This window comes from Carcharodon carcharias, chromosome 10 (assembly GCF_017639515.1).
Source record: "Carcharodon carcharias isolate sCarCar2 chromosome 10, sCarCar2.pri, whole genome shotgun sequence".
NCBI classification, from domain to species: Eukaryota; Metazoa; Chordata; class Chondrichthyes; order Lamniformes; family Lamnidae; genus Carcharodon; species Carcharodon carcharias.
Genome location: NC_054476.1, coordinates 157,136,161 through 157,150,063, shown reverse-complemented (window position 1 = coordinate 157,150,063; position 13,903 = coordinate 157,136,161). Strand labels below are relative to the sequence as shown.

General features: G+C 42.7%; 1 protein-coding gene across 2 annotated transcripts in view; it reads right to left on the bottom strand.

Annotated features, from left to right (window-relative positions):
* Nucleotides 1–7,850: 7,850 nt before the first annotated feature.
* Nucleotides 7,851–13,903, bottom strand: part of LOC121283427 (ceramide synthase-like) — a 34,704-nt gene continuing 28,651 nt past the window's right edge. For both annotated transcript variants that reach the window (XM_041197993.1, XM_041197992.1), the window contains exons 4-5: nucleotides 8,631–8,726; nucleotides 7,851–8,532 (exon numbers count right to left, since the gene is read on the bottom strand). In XM_041197993.1, the coding sequence (XP_041053927.1) occupies nucleotides 8,284–8,532; nucleotides 8,631–8,726 (345 nt within the window). In that variant the 3' untranslated portion in view covers nucleotides 7,851–8,283. The remainder of the gene's footprint in view (nucleotides 8,533–8,630; nucleotides 8,727–13,903) is intronic.

Here is a 13,903-nt window from a genome sequence, read left to right as displayed (position 1 = left end):
CTGCCCTTGACATCAAGGCAGCATTTGACCAAGTGTGGCATCAAGGAGCCCTAGCAAAACTGGAGTCAATGGATATCGGGTAAAACTCTCCACTGGTTAGAGCCATACCTAGCACTAAGTAAGATGGTTGTGGTTGTTGGAGGTCACTCATCTCAGTTCCATGACATCACTGCAGGACTTCCTCAGGGTAGTGTTTTAGGCCCAACCATCTTCAGCTGCTTCATTAATGATTTTCCCTCCACCATAAGGTCTAAAGTGAGGATGTTTGCTGATTGTGCAATGTTCATCATTCATGGTAACTCAGATACTGAAGCAGTCCATGTCCAAATGCAGCAAGACCTGGCCAATATCCAGGCTTGGGCTGACAAGTGACAAGTAACATTTGTGCCACACAAATGCCAGGCAATGACCATCTCTCAAAAAGAGAGAATCTAACCATGAGCCCTTGACATTCAATGGCATTACCATCACTGAATCCCCCACTATCAACATCCTTGGGATTACTATTGGCCAGAAACTGAACTGGACTAGCCATATAAATACTTTGGCTACAAGAGCAGGTCAGAAACGAGGAACCCTGTGGCGAGTAAAGCACCCCTGACTCCCCAAAACCTGCTCACCATCTACAAGGCACAAGTCAGGACTGTGATGGAATATTCTCCACTTGCCTGGATGAATGCAGCTCTAACAACACTCAAGAAGCTTGACACCATCCAGGACAAAACAACCTGCTTCATTGCCACAAACATTCACCGACACTCAGTGGCAGCATTGTACTGCAGGAATTTAACCAAGGCTCCTTCAACAGCACCTCCCAAACCCACAACCATCTAAAAGGCCGAGGTCAACAGTCACGTGGGAACGCCACCATCTGGAATTTCCCCTCCAAGCCAGTCACTATCCTGACTTGGAAATATATTGTGGTCCCTTCACTGTTGCTGCCCTTCCCTTCCTAACAGCACTGTGGGTGTATCTACACTACATGGGCTGCAGTGGTTCAATGAGGCAACTCACCAGCACCTTGTCAAAGGCAATTAGGGCTGGGCAATAAATGCTGGCTTAGCCAGCAATGCCCACATCCCACGAATGAATAAAAAAAATAACATGGATCTATCTGAAAAAGAATAGAAAAAACAGCCATTGAAAATGTAAGGAAGGATGGCACCTCCAAACAATGCAGCACTCTGTCAGTATTGTGCTCAAGTCTCTGGAGTGAAAGTTAACCACTCAGCCTTCTGACGTGGATGCTACCAACTGAACCATGTTGATAGCTTTACTAGATTTAACACCAGATGTATGGTGGAACTTGAGAAAAAAATGATAATTTTCACTAGAATAGAGACGATTAAGAGGAGATTTAAGAGGTGTTCACAATACAGATCATGAAGTGGTAAATAGGGGAGAAGTTACTTCAACTGGTTAGTGGGTAGCTAACTAAAGGATATTAATATCATCACCAATTGAATGAAGGGGTTAGGGAAATTGTTTTACTCAAGAGTTAGGGCATGAATGTCTGATCATAAACTGATGGAAGCGGAAGCTATAACAGCTTTTGAAAAAAGAAGTGAATTAATATTTAAAGGTAACTGGATATGCAGAAAGAACAGGGAGATGGGACTAAATGGGTTAGGCATGAATGGCCTAATAGCCTTCAGTGCTATAATTTCTACTCCCATTTGTGCATAGAAATGTAGTAAAAACCGTGTGTCACAAATCTTTGGTTGTGGAGATATTCATCAACATTGGAAGCCAGTGCAAGAAATCCTTAAGAGCTGTATTAAAACTAAACTATCAGTGAATTTGGATTATGGCATATCCTACCTTTCTACTGACCTTACTGCAAAAGGATGAGAATTTGAGTTGGAGAGATGGGAAATTACTTGCAAAAATGTCCATGGAAGAAATTTCTCATGGCGTTTTGCAAGTTCAAAGTGTGTTCATGGATGCCTATGCTGCAAAAACTAATAGAGCAGCTTGTGAAGATCAATTTGGTCTATTATATTTAGCACTGCGGCAAGCAGTAATGTAGTTTGTATTCATTGAACAAATCTTGGGTATCAAACCAGAGAAAAGTAGGATAAAGAAAGACTGCTCTTGCATTTGAGTCACTGGTTTTGTATTTTACGTCAAGTATGATAGTTACAAGATATTTTTTGTGAATTTGCTTTCAAATAAGAAATCTTCCCCACAGACTTCAAATTGCTCATCTTTTTCTACTCTATTAATCAACTTAATTTCGAAGGAAAAGTCTGTTGAACTGAATTATCACATAATCCTGAATTTTGCAAGCAAGGCACTCATACAGTCACTGTCTTGTCCACCTTGTCTCAATTTGTGATCTGCAATTGAGAGAGGCAGGCTGGAAGCACATAGGGAGGTAGTTTTGCTGAATGACAAAAACATTGAATACAGACTAGACAATAACTCCTGTCCATCTACTGTGCTGGAAGCCTTGCAAAATTACCCCTTTTGTGTGGACATGCCAACAATACAATAAGTACAGTGATGCCCAGTGGTTAAAGGGGAAAAATAGATATTGGTTCCCTTTACCCGCTCTACCCTGCGGACATTGCCTACTTCGTGTAAAGATCGCTAAAGAGTCAATCTTGAAATAAAGCAATTTGTTTATATCATCTGCGTTGGAGAAAACCAACAAATGCACATTCACAATATCAAATGTGCACAGGCCCATTACAGAGCACTGAAGCTTTTAAGTAACTATTGGTAATATTAGTTGGTGTAAAATCTACCAGTGGTACAGAGATGATAAAATGGGCAATCCAAAATCCATGCTATTTAATAACAATCTAAAATCCATGCTATTAAATAACAATGTCCTAAAGATCGGTCTTGAGTAGAGAACAGGCATTACTGAGACGATAATAAAGGACCAGATGCCCATGAAGCCTTGTCTCCTCTGGGAATATATTTTTTTTGAGTCAACACGTTTTGCTTAATTGAGAAGCCTAGATAAATGGAGAAGAGTGCCAAGTTAGTGCAAAGGTTGGAAAACCAATAATGTGAATCAAAAAGTAGGACGGCAATATAATATTTTAGAAATCTGTAGATTTTAAGATGAAGGGAAAACTAAAAGGTAAGGAGTTTCAATCTTGAGGACCTTTGAAAGATTAGTTGAAGGTGTGATCAATATTTTTAGCAAACATGTGACAGCATATTAGGAACTGAGAAGGAATAAGAATGGAAAGTTTGGATTTTTTTTTATTCTTTCACAGGATGTGGATGTCACTGGCTAGCCAGCTTTTATTATTTAGTGGAGTATTTGCCATTGTAGTATTGATAAAACAGGGACAAGAAAGCTTTGACAGGTTGGATGCTAAAAATGAGAGATTGATAATCAAACAAGATTTTTTTCTTGCATTTATGTTGAAAGTAGACAGGAAAGCCACCTGGTAGTGGTATTCAAATCTTGGGTAGATTTGAGAACTGCTGACTGCTCTTTCATCCCGGTGCAACTTTTCCAATGAGTTTCTTTAGCATTGGAGGAGACATTCAATCTCCATTTGGAGTCATAAAGTAAATAAATCAAGATTACTAATAGTCAAGATTATCAATAGATGAAGAAGGGTGAAGCCATTAAAGGTAAGAGAGGATGACTTGCAACATGGATGAAGAAACTGTGCTTTTGGAGAATCGCCCATTGAAGAGCATGGATATTAAAATTTAGTACTTCAACTATCTACACTGGAAGCAGAACGGATTGTATGTATTGATAGCATTTGAAGGAAACCGAACACAAAGCATCATTAGCAACAGCAAATTGGCCTTGCCAGTGATGCCCACCTCACGTGAATGAATTAAAATAAATAAGGAGATTACTAATATAGAGAAAGAACAATGTGACAGAGAATGAGCCCTGAAAAAGCTAGAAGATAAATTATCAATGACCGTAGGCTGCTTTGGATGATCAAGCACCAAGCTTAACTGGAAGCTCCTCTACTGGTAACTTGTTAAGTGCAATGTGTTGGACCCTGTCAAAGTCTGTGAAAATGCCTATGGCACTAACAAAATGTTCAAGGTTAGCATTCTTCAGTGAGGAGATGACCAATAAAATGACCATCCTAAAAACCACACTCATGATCATGAGCCATAGAGTTAACAGCACCTTCTATAAAGGCGATAGGGCATAAGTTAGAAGTATACTGTGTTCCATAAGCACAGCAACAGAAAACCTGTAAAGATCTGCCAAGTTTATGAGGGTGGTGGTCTGTTGTTCTTGGGTGCAGCATCTAATGCTTTAGCCTCTTAAACTTTGAAAAATATACATGTAGGAGAAGAGATCAAGGCGAAAGAAGTACAGGTTCTGAGCGAGGTCTGACATGGTTAAAGCTGGAGCCAAAAGCATCACAAGGTAACAAGCTGACACAATTAAAACCAAAACGTTATTTAATAAAAAATATGCAAAAACATAATAGGCTGAACCTTTACATTTAGTTTAAATGTTGTATCTTCACTTCGGACGGCTTAAGGTACTTGTTGGGTGATAGCTCAGAATGTTCACTTAATCAGTGTGTCCTTTGCAATCAACGACCTGTGAGCATGATACTGATTTTTTTTCTCAAGGTCCCAGTGACTTTATGCAAGTAACTACATTGACAGAAGGGCCTCAGGAACTTAACCAAACAAAGAAACAAGTTGATTCCAGCTTTGTGGAAATAAAACTGGTGTCAGCCTCATTAACGAAAGTTGCACATCGACTTGAGTGGTTCTCAAGGAACCGAAGATAAATGATTAAATGGGAGTTCAAATTGCCAGCACCAAGGAAACTAAATTAGCAAGGGTATCATTTTACCTTTGTAATGAATAAATAACACTTGAAGCTCACAGTACAGGTTAATCATTGCCTCCAGATATGTTGTAACTGTTATCTTATCAACATCACCTATGATTAGTATTTTTCAATTACTTAATTTAATTTTTTGGGCCTTAACTGTTTTAAAAAACCAGAACACTATGGATGACTGGCTGGCAGAAACCATAATATATTTTCAAGTAAGCTACTACCTTAAGGGTTGGTGCTGCCTTGTCCCATGTGTAATAGTTCTGCTAGGAATTGGGTTGCTCACATCTTGCCTGATGGCTAACAATGCAGCTTACATTATGGCCTAACTCAACCGATTAACAGCAATTATCAAATGCCCTTTAAGTACTAAAGACCAGAGCAAAATACTCTTGTTTGCTGGAAAATTTGAAACAGGAAGTACAACATGCAGGAAACACTCAGCAGGTCAGGCTGCATCCGTAGAGAGACAAACAAAAGCTCATGTTTCAATTCTGATATAAGGTCATTGATCTGAAACATTCATTCTGGTTCTCTCCAAGGGTGTCGCCTGACTTATTTCCAGCATTTTCTTTTAATTTCACTTTTAGGCACTGTTGTTCTCATAATCGTTGATTTTTAACACACTACTTGTCACCTTAAACTGTTGCATTTTATATTCTTGAATTGTTAACATTTGTCATTTGCATAACTTACAGGTGTCGAACATGATAGGAACTTTAATTACTTGTATTAACACAAAAATACTTATGTATAAAGGTTTTATACACAAGGTACTTTATATCCTGTGCTGGGAGTATCAATGCTGTATTGTAAAATTGCTTGCAGCTGTATTTTAGATTGGTGTATCACATAAATCCTGCAATTTAAAAAAATATGTTTTGATAGAATATGAATCCTTTAAGTACAATGAGTCCCAGAGACAGATGTTTAGTACAGCTACATCAGAGGTGCATTGCCATTCGGACAATGTGTTAATTTCACTGCAGAGTGAATTCTGGAAATTGTATAGAAGCTGGGAGTTAACGTGTAGAGCTGCATGATTGAGATTTTCCCACGAGTACTTTTTAAAATTCATATGTACCCCATTTAGACACAGGTAACTTGAGCTGCAACAGACACATTACTGGTAGGATAGTACTACCATCACGGAAGTGGAAGAACAGGCAGCACCCAACACTGCCATTGATAGGGAATTCTATCAAATTACAGACAGTGTAATCTAAGACAAGAAGGCACTCCCATCCCTTAGAAGCATTTGGGAGCGAAATTGACAAGTAACTATTTCATGTTCTGAAGTATGTGATCATTACACTACATAATATTGTGCACTTTTCTAGAATTTTACAATCCATTCTTGATGGACTGAGTCTGTACTGAGATAAAAACAAAAAAACTGCGGATGCTGGAAATCCAAAAGAAAAACAAAAACAGAATTACCTGGAAAAACTCAGCAGGTCTGGCAGTTCTGTCGAAGGGTCATGAGGACTCGAAACATCAACTCTTTTCTTCTCCGCTGATGCTGCCAGACCTGCTGAGTTTTTCCAGGTAATTCTGTTTTTGTTTTTGTTTTGAGTCTGTACTGATGTGGTTTTCAGTGCATGGTTTGTCCAGTCTTTTGCAATTTTATAATGATTAATAAATTATATTTTGAGTACACAGGGTAATAGCAACTGACTTAAGTTTTATTTTAAAGGTCCCGAGGGAAGGTGCAGCTGAGGCCCTTATAGCCTACCTCTCATGCTTCTGAACTCCGTTTGAGCCATCATCGCTGCTGCCCGGTTGCTATCTGAAACGTGTCCATCTGAACTTGCTGAAAGGATTTTTTGCGCAAGTAGATTGGTCCAAGCTCAGTGAGGTTTTGGGGTTGCTTTCTGCTTCTTCATGCAAGTGCCGTGTTTTATTGAAGAGTGGGCTTCTACTGGGGACAATGCTGGACCAGTTTTTAGGCTAGGGATTGAATGGAACAATAGCAAGTCTTGAGGGAGAATTTCATGCAGGGACTTAAGGACAAGTAAACAAATGCAGACTAATACTTCCAGGTATTCATGATGGGGCCAGGATTAGTCTGGAGTCTCCAGGAATTGAAGATCAATCTCCAGGACACTGCTGTGTACAATCCTGGAGAAAAATCATAGGGACGTTAAAAAAAATAGCTTTTTAAAAAAATTCTTTGAACGTTTTTCACCACCAGATATAAAAAAAATATTGAAAATGGGGATAAAATTGGCTGGAAAGCAAGCATCATCCAATTGGGTAATTTGTTGCTTTCCAATTGGTGCAGGAAGGCAGTGTATCACAAGGATGGATGTGTTGGCCGACGAATAGCTGGAGTGTGGGAGCAAGTCATGTGATGAAACCTCCAGGAATACATTGCATCACAGTTGGCAACTGTAATACAAAGGCACATGGACAGGTGAGCACAGGCTCAGGATTGAGAAGGGCAAATTTAAGACAAGTGTCCAGATGTATTTCTTTATATAGCAGGCCATCAACAGCTGGAACAAGGTTAACAGAAAAGTCTGGGGGGTGGGGGGGGGGGGGAGAGAGATCAAAACACTGGATGTGAAAACATGGTACGGTTTGTTATTCTGGAAAAATGAGATGAAATGGTTCAAGAAGTGTCATTCGAACCAATCTACACAAAAAGCATGTCACCCATTGTATTGGTTACATTCTAATTACATGCCGAGGTGAAATGATATGGGAGTATTTGGTCATGGCAAATACATGTACTTTTGTGGTTTGACTATGGTACACATATTTGTGATTAACAATCATTGTGAATAAATCCCAGTGAGCTATTATTTAAACTGTGGCAGGAAACATTTACTGGAATCAATTCAGCGATGGAGCTCCCATCTCTTTTGGTTTACATTTCTGAGTGGTGCAGCTGATGTATTTGTGAAAGTGAAGAATGGCATTAGCTTCGAGTTGGATCTTTATAGTGTAGGGGAATGTGAAAGGGCTGCTTGGAAATGTGCGTGTTTTTTGTTGTCCTATTAGAAAATAAACCTTTTATTAAAAAGAAAAGGGTCCAAACTACATGGAGTCAGGTTTTACATTCAATCAGGTACTGTCTTTTAATGAAGTTCAAACTAGTTTAAAACATCGTAAAGAACTGAGTTTATAACCTTAAATTATTCAATAAACCACAATAAACTTTATAAAATATGTATTAAATAGAATCTTTTATCATTATCAAAAGGCAAATAGGGGTAATTTTACAGGTCCCTAATGCCAGGAGGGAATATGTACCAGAAATTCGGGTGCATGTGATTTTCTGACAGTGCAGGCAGTGTGTGTGTGGGCACAAATTTCCCAATTTGCACTTGCAACAGATTAAGGCCGGCTGGACTGGTAAAATTGCCCCAGCATAAAAAATGTAATACTTCCAAAACAAAATAATGCTCAGCACAGCTCCACAAGGAGGTCACTGCCTTGCGTGTGGGGACAGCAGTAGCGGCATCTTCCTTGCCGTCATGTCACTCTGCCTTCATGCTCCTTGCCTTCCGGATGATCAGAGTGAGCCAGTAAACTTGAGGAGCCATCAGTATGGCGTTGCCCAAGGTGCAGTGGAGGGGGATGTGGAAGGGGACCCGGTGGGCAGGGATGCCGTACTGCTTGCCATAGGCCCAGTACATGTAGGGGAACACGAGGATACGGCAGAAGAAGAATATCACCAAAATGATGGCACCGTTGATCTTGTACAGCAACGTGTTCTGCTTTCTGAACTGTTTACAAAAATAAAAACAAAATAGGTTATTATAGGTTTCTGTGCCTTGAAATAACACATTGCATAATTTTTATTCCTTCTCTCATTGATACTAACCCGGCTAAGTAATTTGGCAAACGAGACAAATGGTGTGCTCAGCTCGGCCAAGAACAGACAACCCAGGAAGAAATCCCCGAGGCCCTTTCTGTAGTACTGCAAATTAAAACAAAAGTTCTGGTGTTAAAACATGGTGAGCGGATTGGCACTGCAGTTTGTTGAACAAAAACATTGTAATCTTCAGCGGAATTGGCTGGTGCAGTGGGTTAGTAGACTTTTGAGTTTTTGACTTGTGTTTGAATCCGCCCGTAACTGGTGGAGCAAAGCGTCTTGACCCTTTATTGGCCTTAAGCAAAATCAACAAGTCAGTCAGCACTCTTGTCCCACCCAAACTATTAACCTTCACTAACTTGTCTTTTATTCTCCAGTGCTGACTGATCTTTTGTATATATCTGTCTTCTACTTCAGATTTCCAGTATTGGCATTTTTTTTCTTTAAGTTAGTTCCAATGCAATTTCTAGACAGTACAGGGTCTACAGGAGAAACACACCCACAATCCGATCATCACTGGCCGTCTCACTCAGGCTTTTGAGAAGTGGAAAGTTCATGTTATAGGAGGAATGTGTGCTTTAAGGTTGGGTGTGAAGACGCTTAGATATGAAAAAGTAAAGGCAGCTTTCTAGCTGGCTTGAGCGTATTCTGTACTGGCACTGAGTACAGTAGTTGGGAAGTGCTCCATTTTGCAACGCCTCAGGCAGAATTTTGCCCTACGTGTGCGGGCTTGGTGGAGCGGGCAGGAGCCAATTAAGGCTCGCCCAGCGCGAAACCGGAGCGGCAGTGCTGAGCGCTGCCTCTGCAGGGCGAGAAGGGCAAACTGGGCGAGCGTGACCATCGCACATGCACACGAGTACGCGCTACATAATCTCCCTGAGGCGGAGGGACGGTTGCCTCAGGGAGATGAAGATATATGAAAAAATGTCATTAAAAAAATAAAAATGCAATAAAACACGTCCCACACGTTATTAATGAAAAAGTAACGTTTTTATTTGATTTTTATTTGCTTTTGTAAAACCCCATCCCGCCCGTGGATGAGGTTTCCAAAAAAAAAGTGCAAAGGCCGCTTGGCCTTTTCGCCAGCCTGCCCACCGTTTTTGGTTAGACGGGCAGCGAAAAATTTATTTTAATTAACTTTTTAATGGACTTGACAGGCCTTTTAATTGTCAGCGGGCGTGCTGCTGATTCTGGCCCGCGTCCGCTGACTGAAATATCACGCGAGTGCGCAACGTCATCTGGTGTTAATTTGCGCTCGATCGAGTCGGGCGCCCGCCCGCCCGCCAAGCCAAAAAACGTTACCCCTTATATTTATATAGCGCCGTCAACGCAATGAAACATCCTAAGGCACTTCACAGGAGCGTCATACCACCAGGGGCTTTCGCCGCATGCGCGCGAAAGGGCAATGAGGGCTGCCTCAGGGAGATTAAGTAGAAAGTAAAAGTTTTTAAATAATAAAGTAAAAAAAAAAATATGATTTAAACATGTCCCCCTCGTGTGACAGTGTCACTCACATGAGCTGGGACGTGTTTGTGAAGTCAAGAAAACGCATTCGTGTATTTTTACACAAGCTTCAGGAAACCTCATCCCCATCCCGCCCGTGGATGAGGTTTCCCGAAAAACGCCAAGGCCGCTTGGCCTCTTTGCCCGTAAGGCCGGATGGGCAGCGTGGTTGACTAATTGCTTTTTCAACGGCCTTAATAGGCCCCATTGACAGTCCGGTGGGCATGCAGCCACCTCTGGCACGCACCCGCCCAACAAAACATCGAAATGACCCGCGATGAGGTCAGGACGCACGCCTGACGTCAGCAAGGGTCATGTTAAGGGTCGGCGTGTCGGTCCCGCCCCCGCATGCTGACGGCAATATTCTGCCCCAAGCAACGACACCGAGCCACGCAAGGTGATATTGGGTCAGATGACCAAAGGCTTGGTCAAGAAGGTAGGCTTCAATGACGGTCTTAGCGGAGGTAAGCGAGGTAGAGCGGCAGAGGGGTATAGGGTGGGTGTTCCAGAGCCCGAAGGCTAGGCGGCTGAAGGTGCATCCACCAATGGCGGAGCGATCCAAAATTGGGGATGGACTCGAGGCCAGAATTAGAGGCGTGCAGATATCTCAGAGGACTGCGGGGCCGGAGGAGATCACAGAGATAGGTGGGCACAATGCCGTGGAGGGGTTTGAAAAAAAGGATGAGAATTTTAAAATCAAGGAGTTGCCCGATTGGGAGCCAGTGTAGATCAGTGAGTACAGGGGTGATAGGCGAACAGGACTTTCCAGCACTTGTATTCTTTTAAAATCTATTACTGGATGCCCTTAAATCTAGGTCCTGTTTTATTTTAATGCAATGCTTTCATGAGTTTTGTAAGACTAATGTGTAATTGACCATGCAATATTTGGCTCAACCAGTATATATGCACATACATATCCAGAAGGCATATTATAAAACCCTCTTTTCTTGGTAAAACCAATGACACCTTTGTTGTCACATGTCCAAAGCTTGGTTGCAAAGGCTAATACCATAGTAAATACAACACAGGAGGAACTGGAGGTGACAACACACAACATGAGCTACCTCAGGGGAGACCAACGGCAATGTAAACTGGCAGTCTGTATTAGTGGTAACATGTAACCGAGTGATTACTCGAGGTTTTACAGCTTTAGTTGTACTCTTTAAGTCCAATATGACATCGAAATGTACTCAAAATGCCATCATTCTCTGGTCGTGAGGTTCTGCCATGTTATGCTAGAGTCTGAATGTTGAATGTATTTGTATGGAATTCCTTTCTGCTATTTGAAGGGGGTGCTTTGAACGGGTGGTGCAAAACTTGGGGAGGTGGGGTGAAGGCCAAGGACAGAGGTCTGTGACTTCCTGTCCAGAGTCTGTGACCTGTGTGGGAGAGGGGCAAACTGCTCTTGGCTCTCTGACAATATTGTCTTGTAGTCATTGGCTATGATTTCGCTGAACGTGGGATGGTTATCACTTGAATTCCGCACACACCAGAATCATCCCATTCTATCACAGCTAAATTCAGCAACGAGGTGTGTGGGTGTGAACCTTCATCCCACTTCTACATCGCTGGTCTGTTTTGAAATTTATTATTTTTTTTTACTGTTCACCTCATCACACACCGTGTATGATTTTGGTAATCTTCAGTAATTTAGTGAAGGCTTTCAGGGCACTGTAAACTTAAAAAGTAGGGCAGGGGGAGCAGAGTTCCACATCTTTCGATGAGCCAAGTAGCTCAGTGACTGAACAAATCCGAGGTATCCACCTCCAAATTTATACAGATAAAATGATTAACCTGCCTGTTCTAGTATTCCAGAGAACTGCCAAAGTAAACATACAAGGAAGCTTGTTCTCAAACCATGGTAATTACTTGATAGTAACAAGAATGTTGGCTGGAGGAAGGCCGAAGAAGAAAGCTGATTTTGGATTAGAAGGTCTATTTGCATTTAGTGACATAACAACCGCTCCAAAGTGATTCATTGGCCAGGTTTCTTCAGCTGGCGTGCAGGGGTGGGCCCAACACCCTGGCACGTAACATGGCGCCTGATAACGTCGGGCATGCGCCCCGAAGTCATCGGGGATGTTTTGTTCGGTGGGCGCGCGCCGGAATCCGCTGCGCGCCTGCCCGCCAATAATTGAAAGGCTCATTAAGGCCATGAACTCGATAATTAATTTCAAGTTCACGCTGCCCGTCCAACCTTACGGTTGGCGGGCAGGCTAAAAGGCCAAGTGGCCTTGCCGTTTTTTTAGGAAACCCCATCCTCGAGCGGGATGAGGTTTCCCAAAGCTTTCGCGAATGAAATAAAAGGGTTTTCAGAAAAATAAAAACAGGTCCCGTCTTAAGTGACGCAGTCCCATGAGGAGACATGCTTCAATATATTTTTATTACATTTATTTATATTTTTCAAAAGCGCTTCAATCTCCATCAGGCAGCTCCGTGCCTCAGGGGGAGACTGAAGTGCTCTTCCGCGTGCACGCCTGGCCCCGACTCTCCCTCCTTCCCTCGCCCGCACGGGTAGCGCAGAGCAGCTCCACGACCGTCCCCACCCGTTCCCTCCGAGCCCGCCCAACGTGGGAAGAATTCTGGCCATTGTGTGTGAGGTGCTTTGGGAGGTTTCGGAGAGATTTAATAAGATGCCATTTAAATGTTTCTGGTGCCCAGTGGCTCAGCTGGTTGACCACACCGACTGGGCACTGACCGGAGTTGTACTCTCTAGGCCAGGGGTTCCCATGGCCCCAGGATGAGATTTTTGCCGGGGGGGAGCAAGCTGCGAAGCAGCAGTGGTGGCTGTGGAGCTCAGACTGAGTTGTGACAGCTGCGAGGCCCCTTCAAATGTTGGTGTTTTTTATTCTGTCGGTGAGCACGGTTTAATTGTATGTTCTCTGAGGCTTGATCGCTGCTAATAAACACAGCCTGTAAAAAGGTGGTCCTTTACTTTTTTCAGGGCAAGCCTAGCAATTTTAAATACCTCCCTCCCCAACTCCCACTAACCCCAACCAGCTCAACAACTCTCTAACCACCACCTCCCTCCTCAACAGCACCCCCCCCAATTTTCACTGGGGTCACACAAGATGTTTCATTGGGGTCACATTGGGGCCTAGGCTCTATCCTTAGTCTGTCAGCTGTGGCTTAGTTCGTAGCACTTTCCTCTCTGAATCACAAGATTCCGGGTTCAAGTCCCACTCCAGGGCTTGAGTGCAAAAATCAAGGCCGACACTCCAGTGCTGTACTGAGGGAGCGCCGCACTGTTGGCGGTACTGTCTTTTGCATGAGATGTTAATCCATGGCTTGCCTGCTCGGGTGGATGTAAAAGTTCCCATGGCACTATTTCCAAGAAGAGTTACCCCTGGTGTTGTGGCCAATATTTATCCTTCAATCAACATGACAAAAAACAGATTATCTGCTGTTTGTGGAAGTTTGCTGTATGCAAACTGGCTCCCTACATACAACAGTGACTACACTTCAAAAAGCACGATTGGTTGTAAAGCACTTTGAGATGTCTGGTGGTTGTGAAAAGCGCTATATAAATGCAAGTCTTTCCTTCATTTGTACTAAACCAGCCAATCTCAGCGAGGGTGGTTGTCGGGGCATTGGATTTGGCCTCAATTGTCACTGAACTAGGAATGGGGTTGGGGAGAGGTCAGCCAGGGTCTCCACTCCTGACTGCCGCTTGGTAAAAGCTCAAAGGGGATTGGGCTAAACTGTGATACCTGCCATGCTTAATCTGCATGTTGACTGTACCTGGGTCAACCGTTGAAATTAGGTGAGTTACTGGTGCA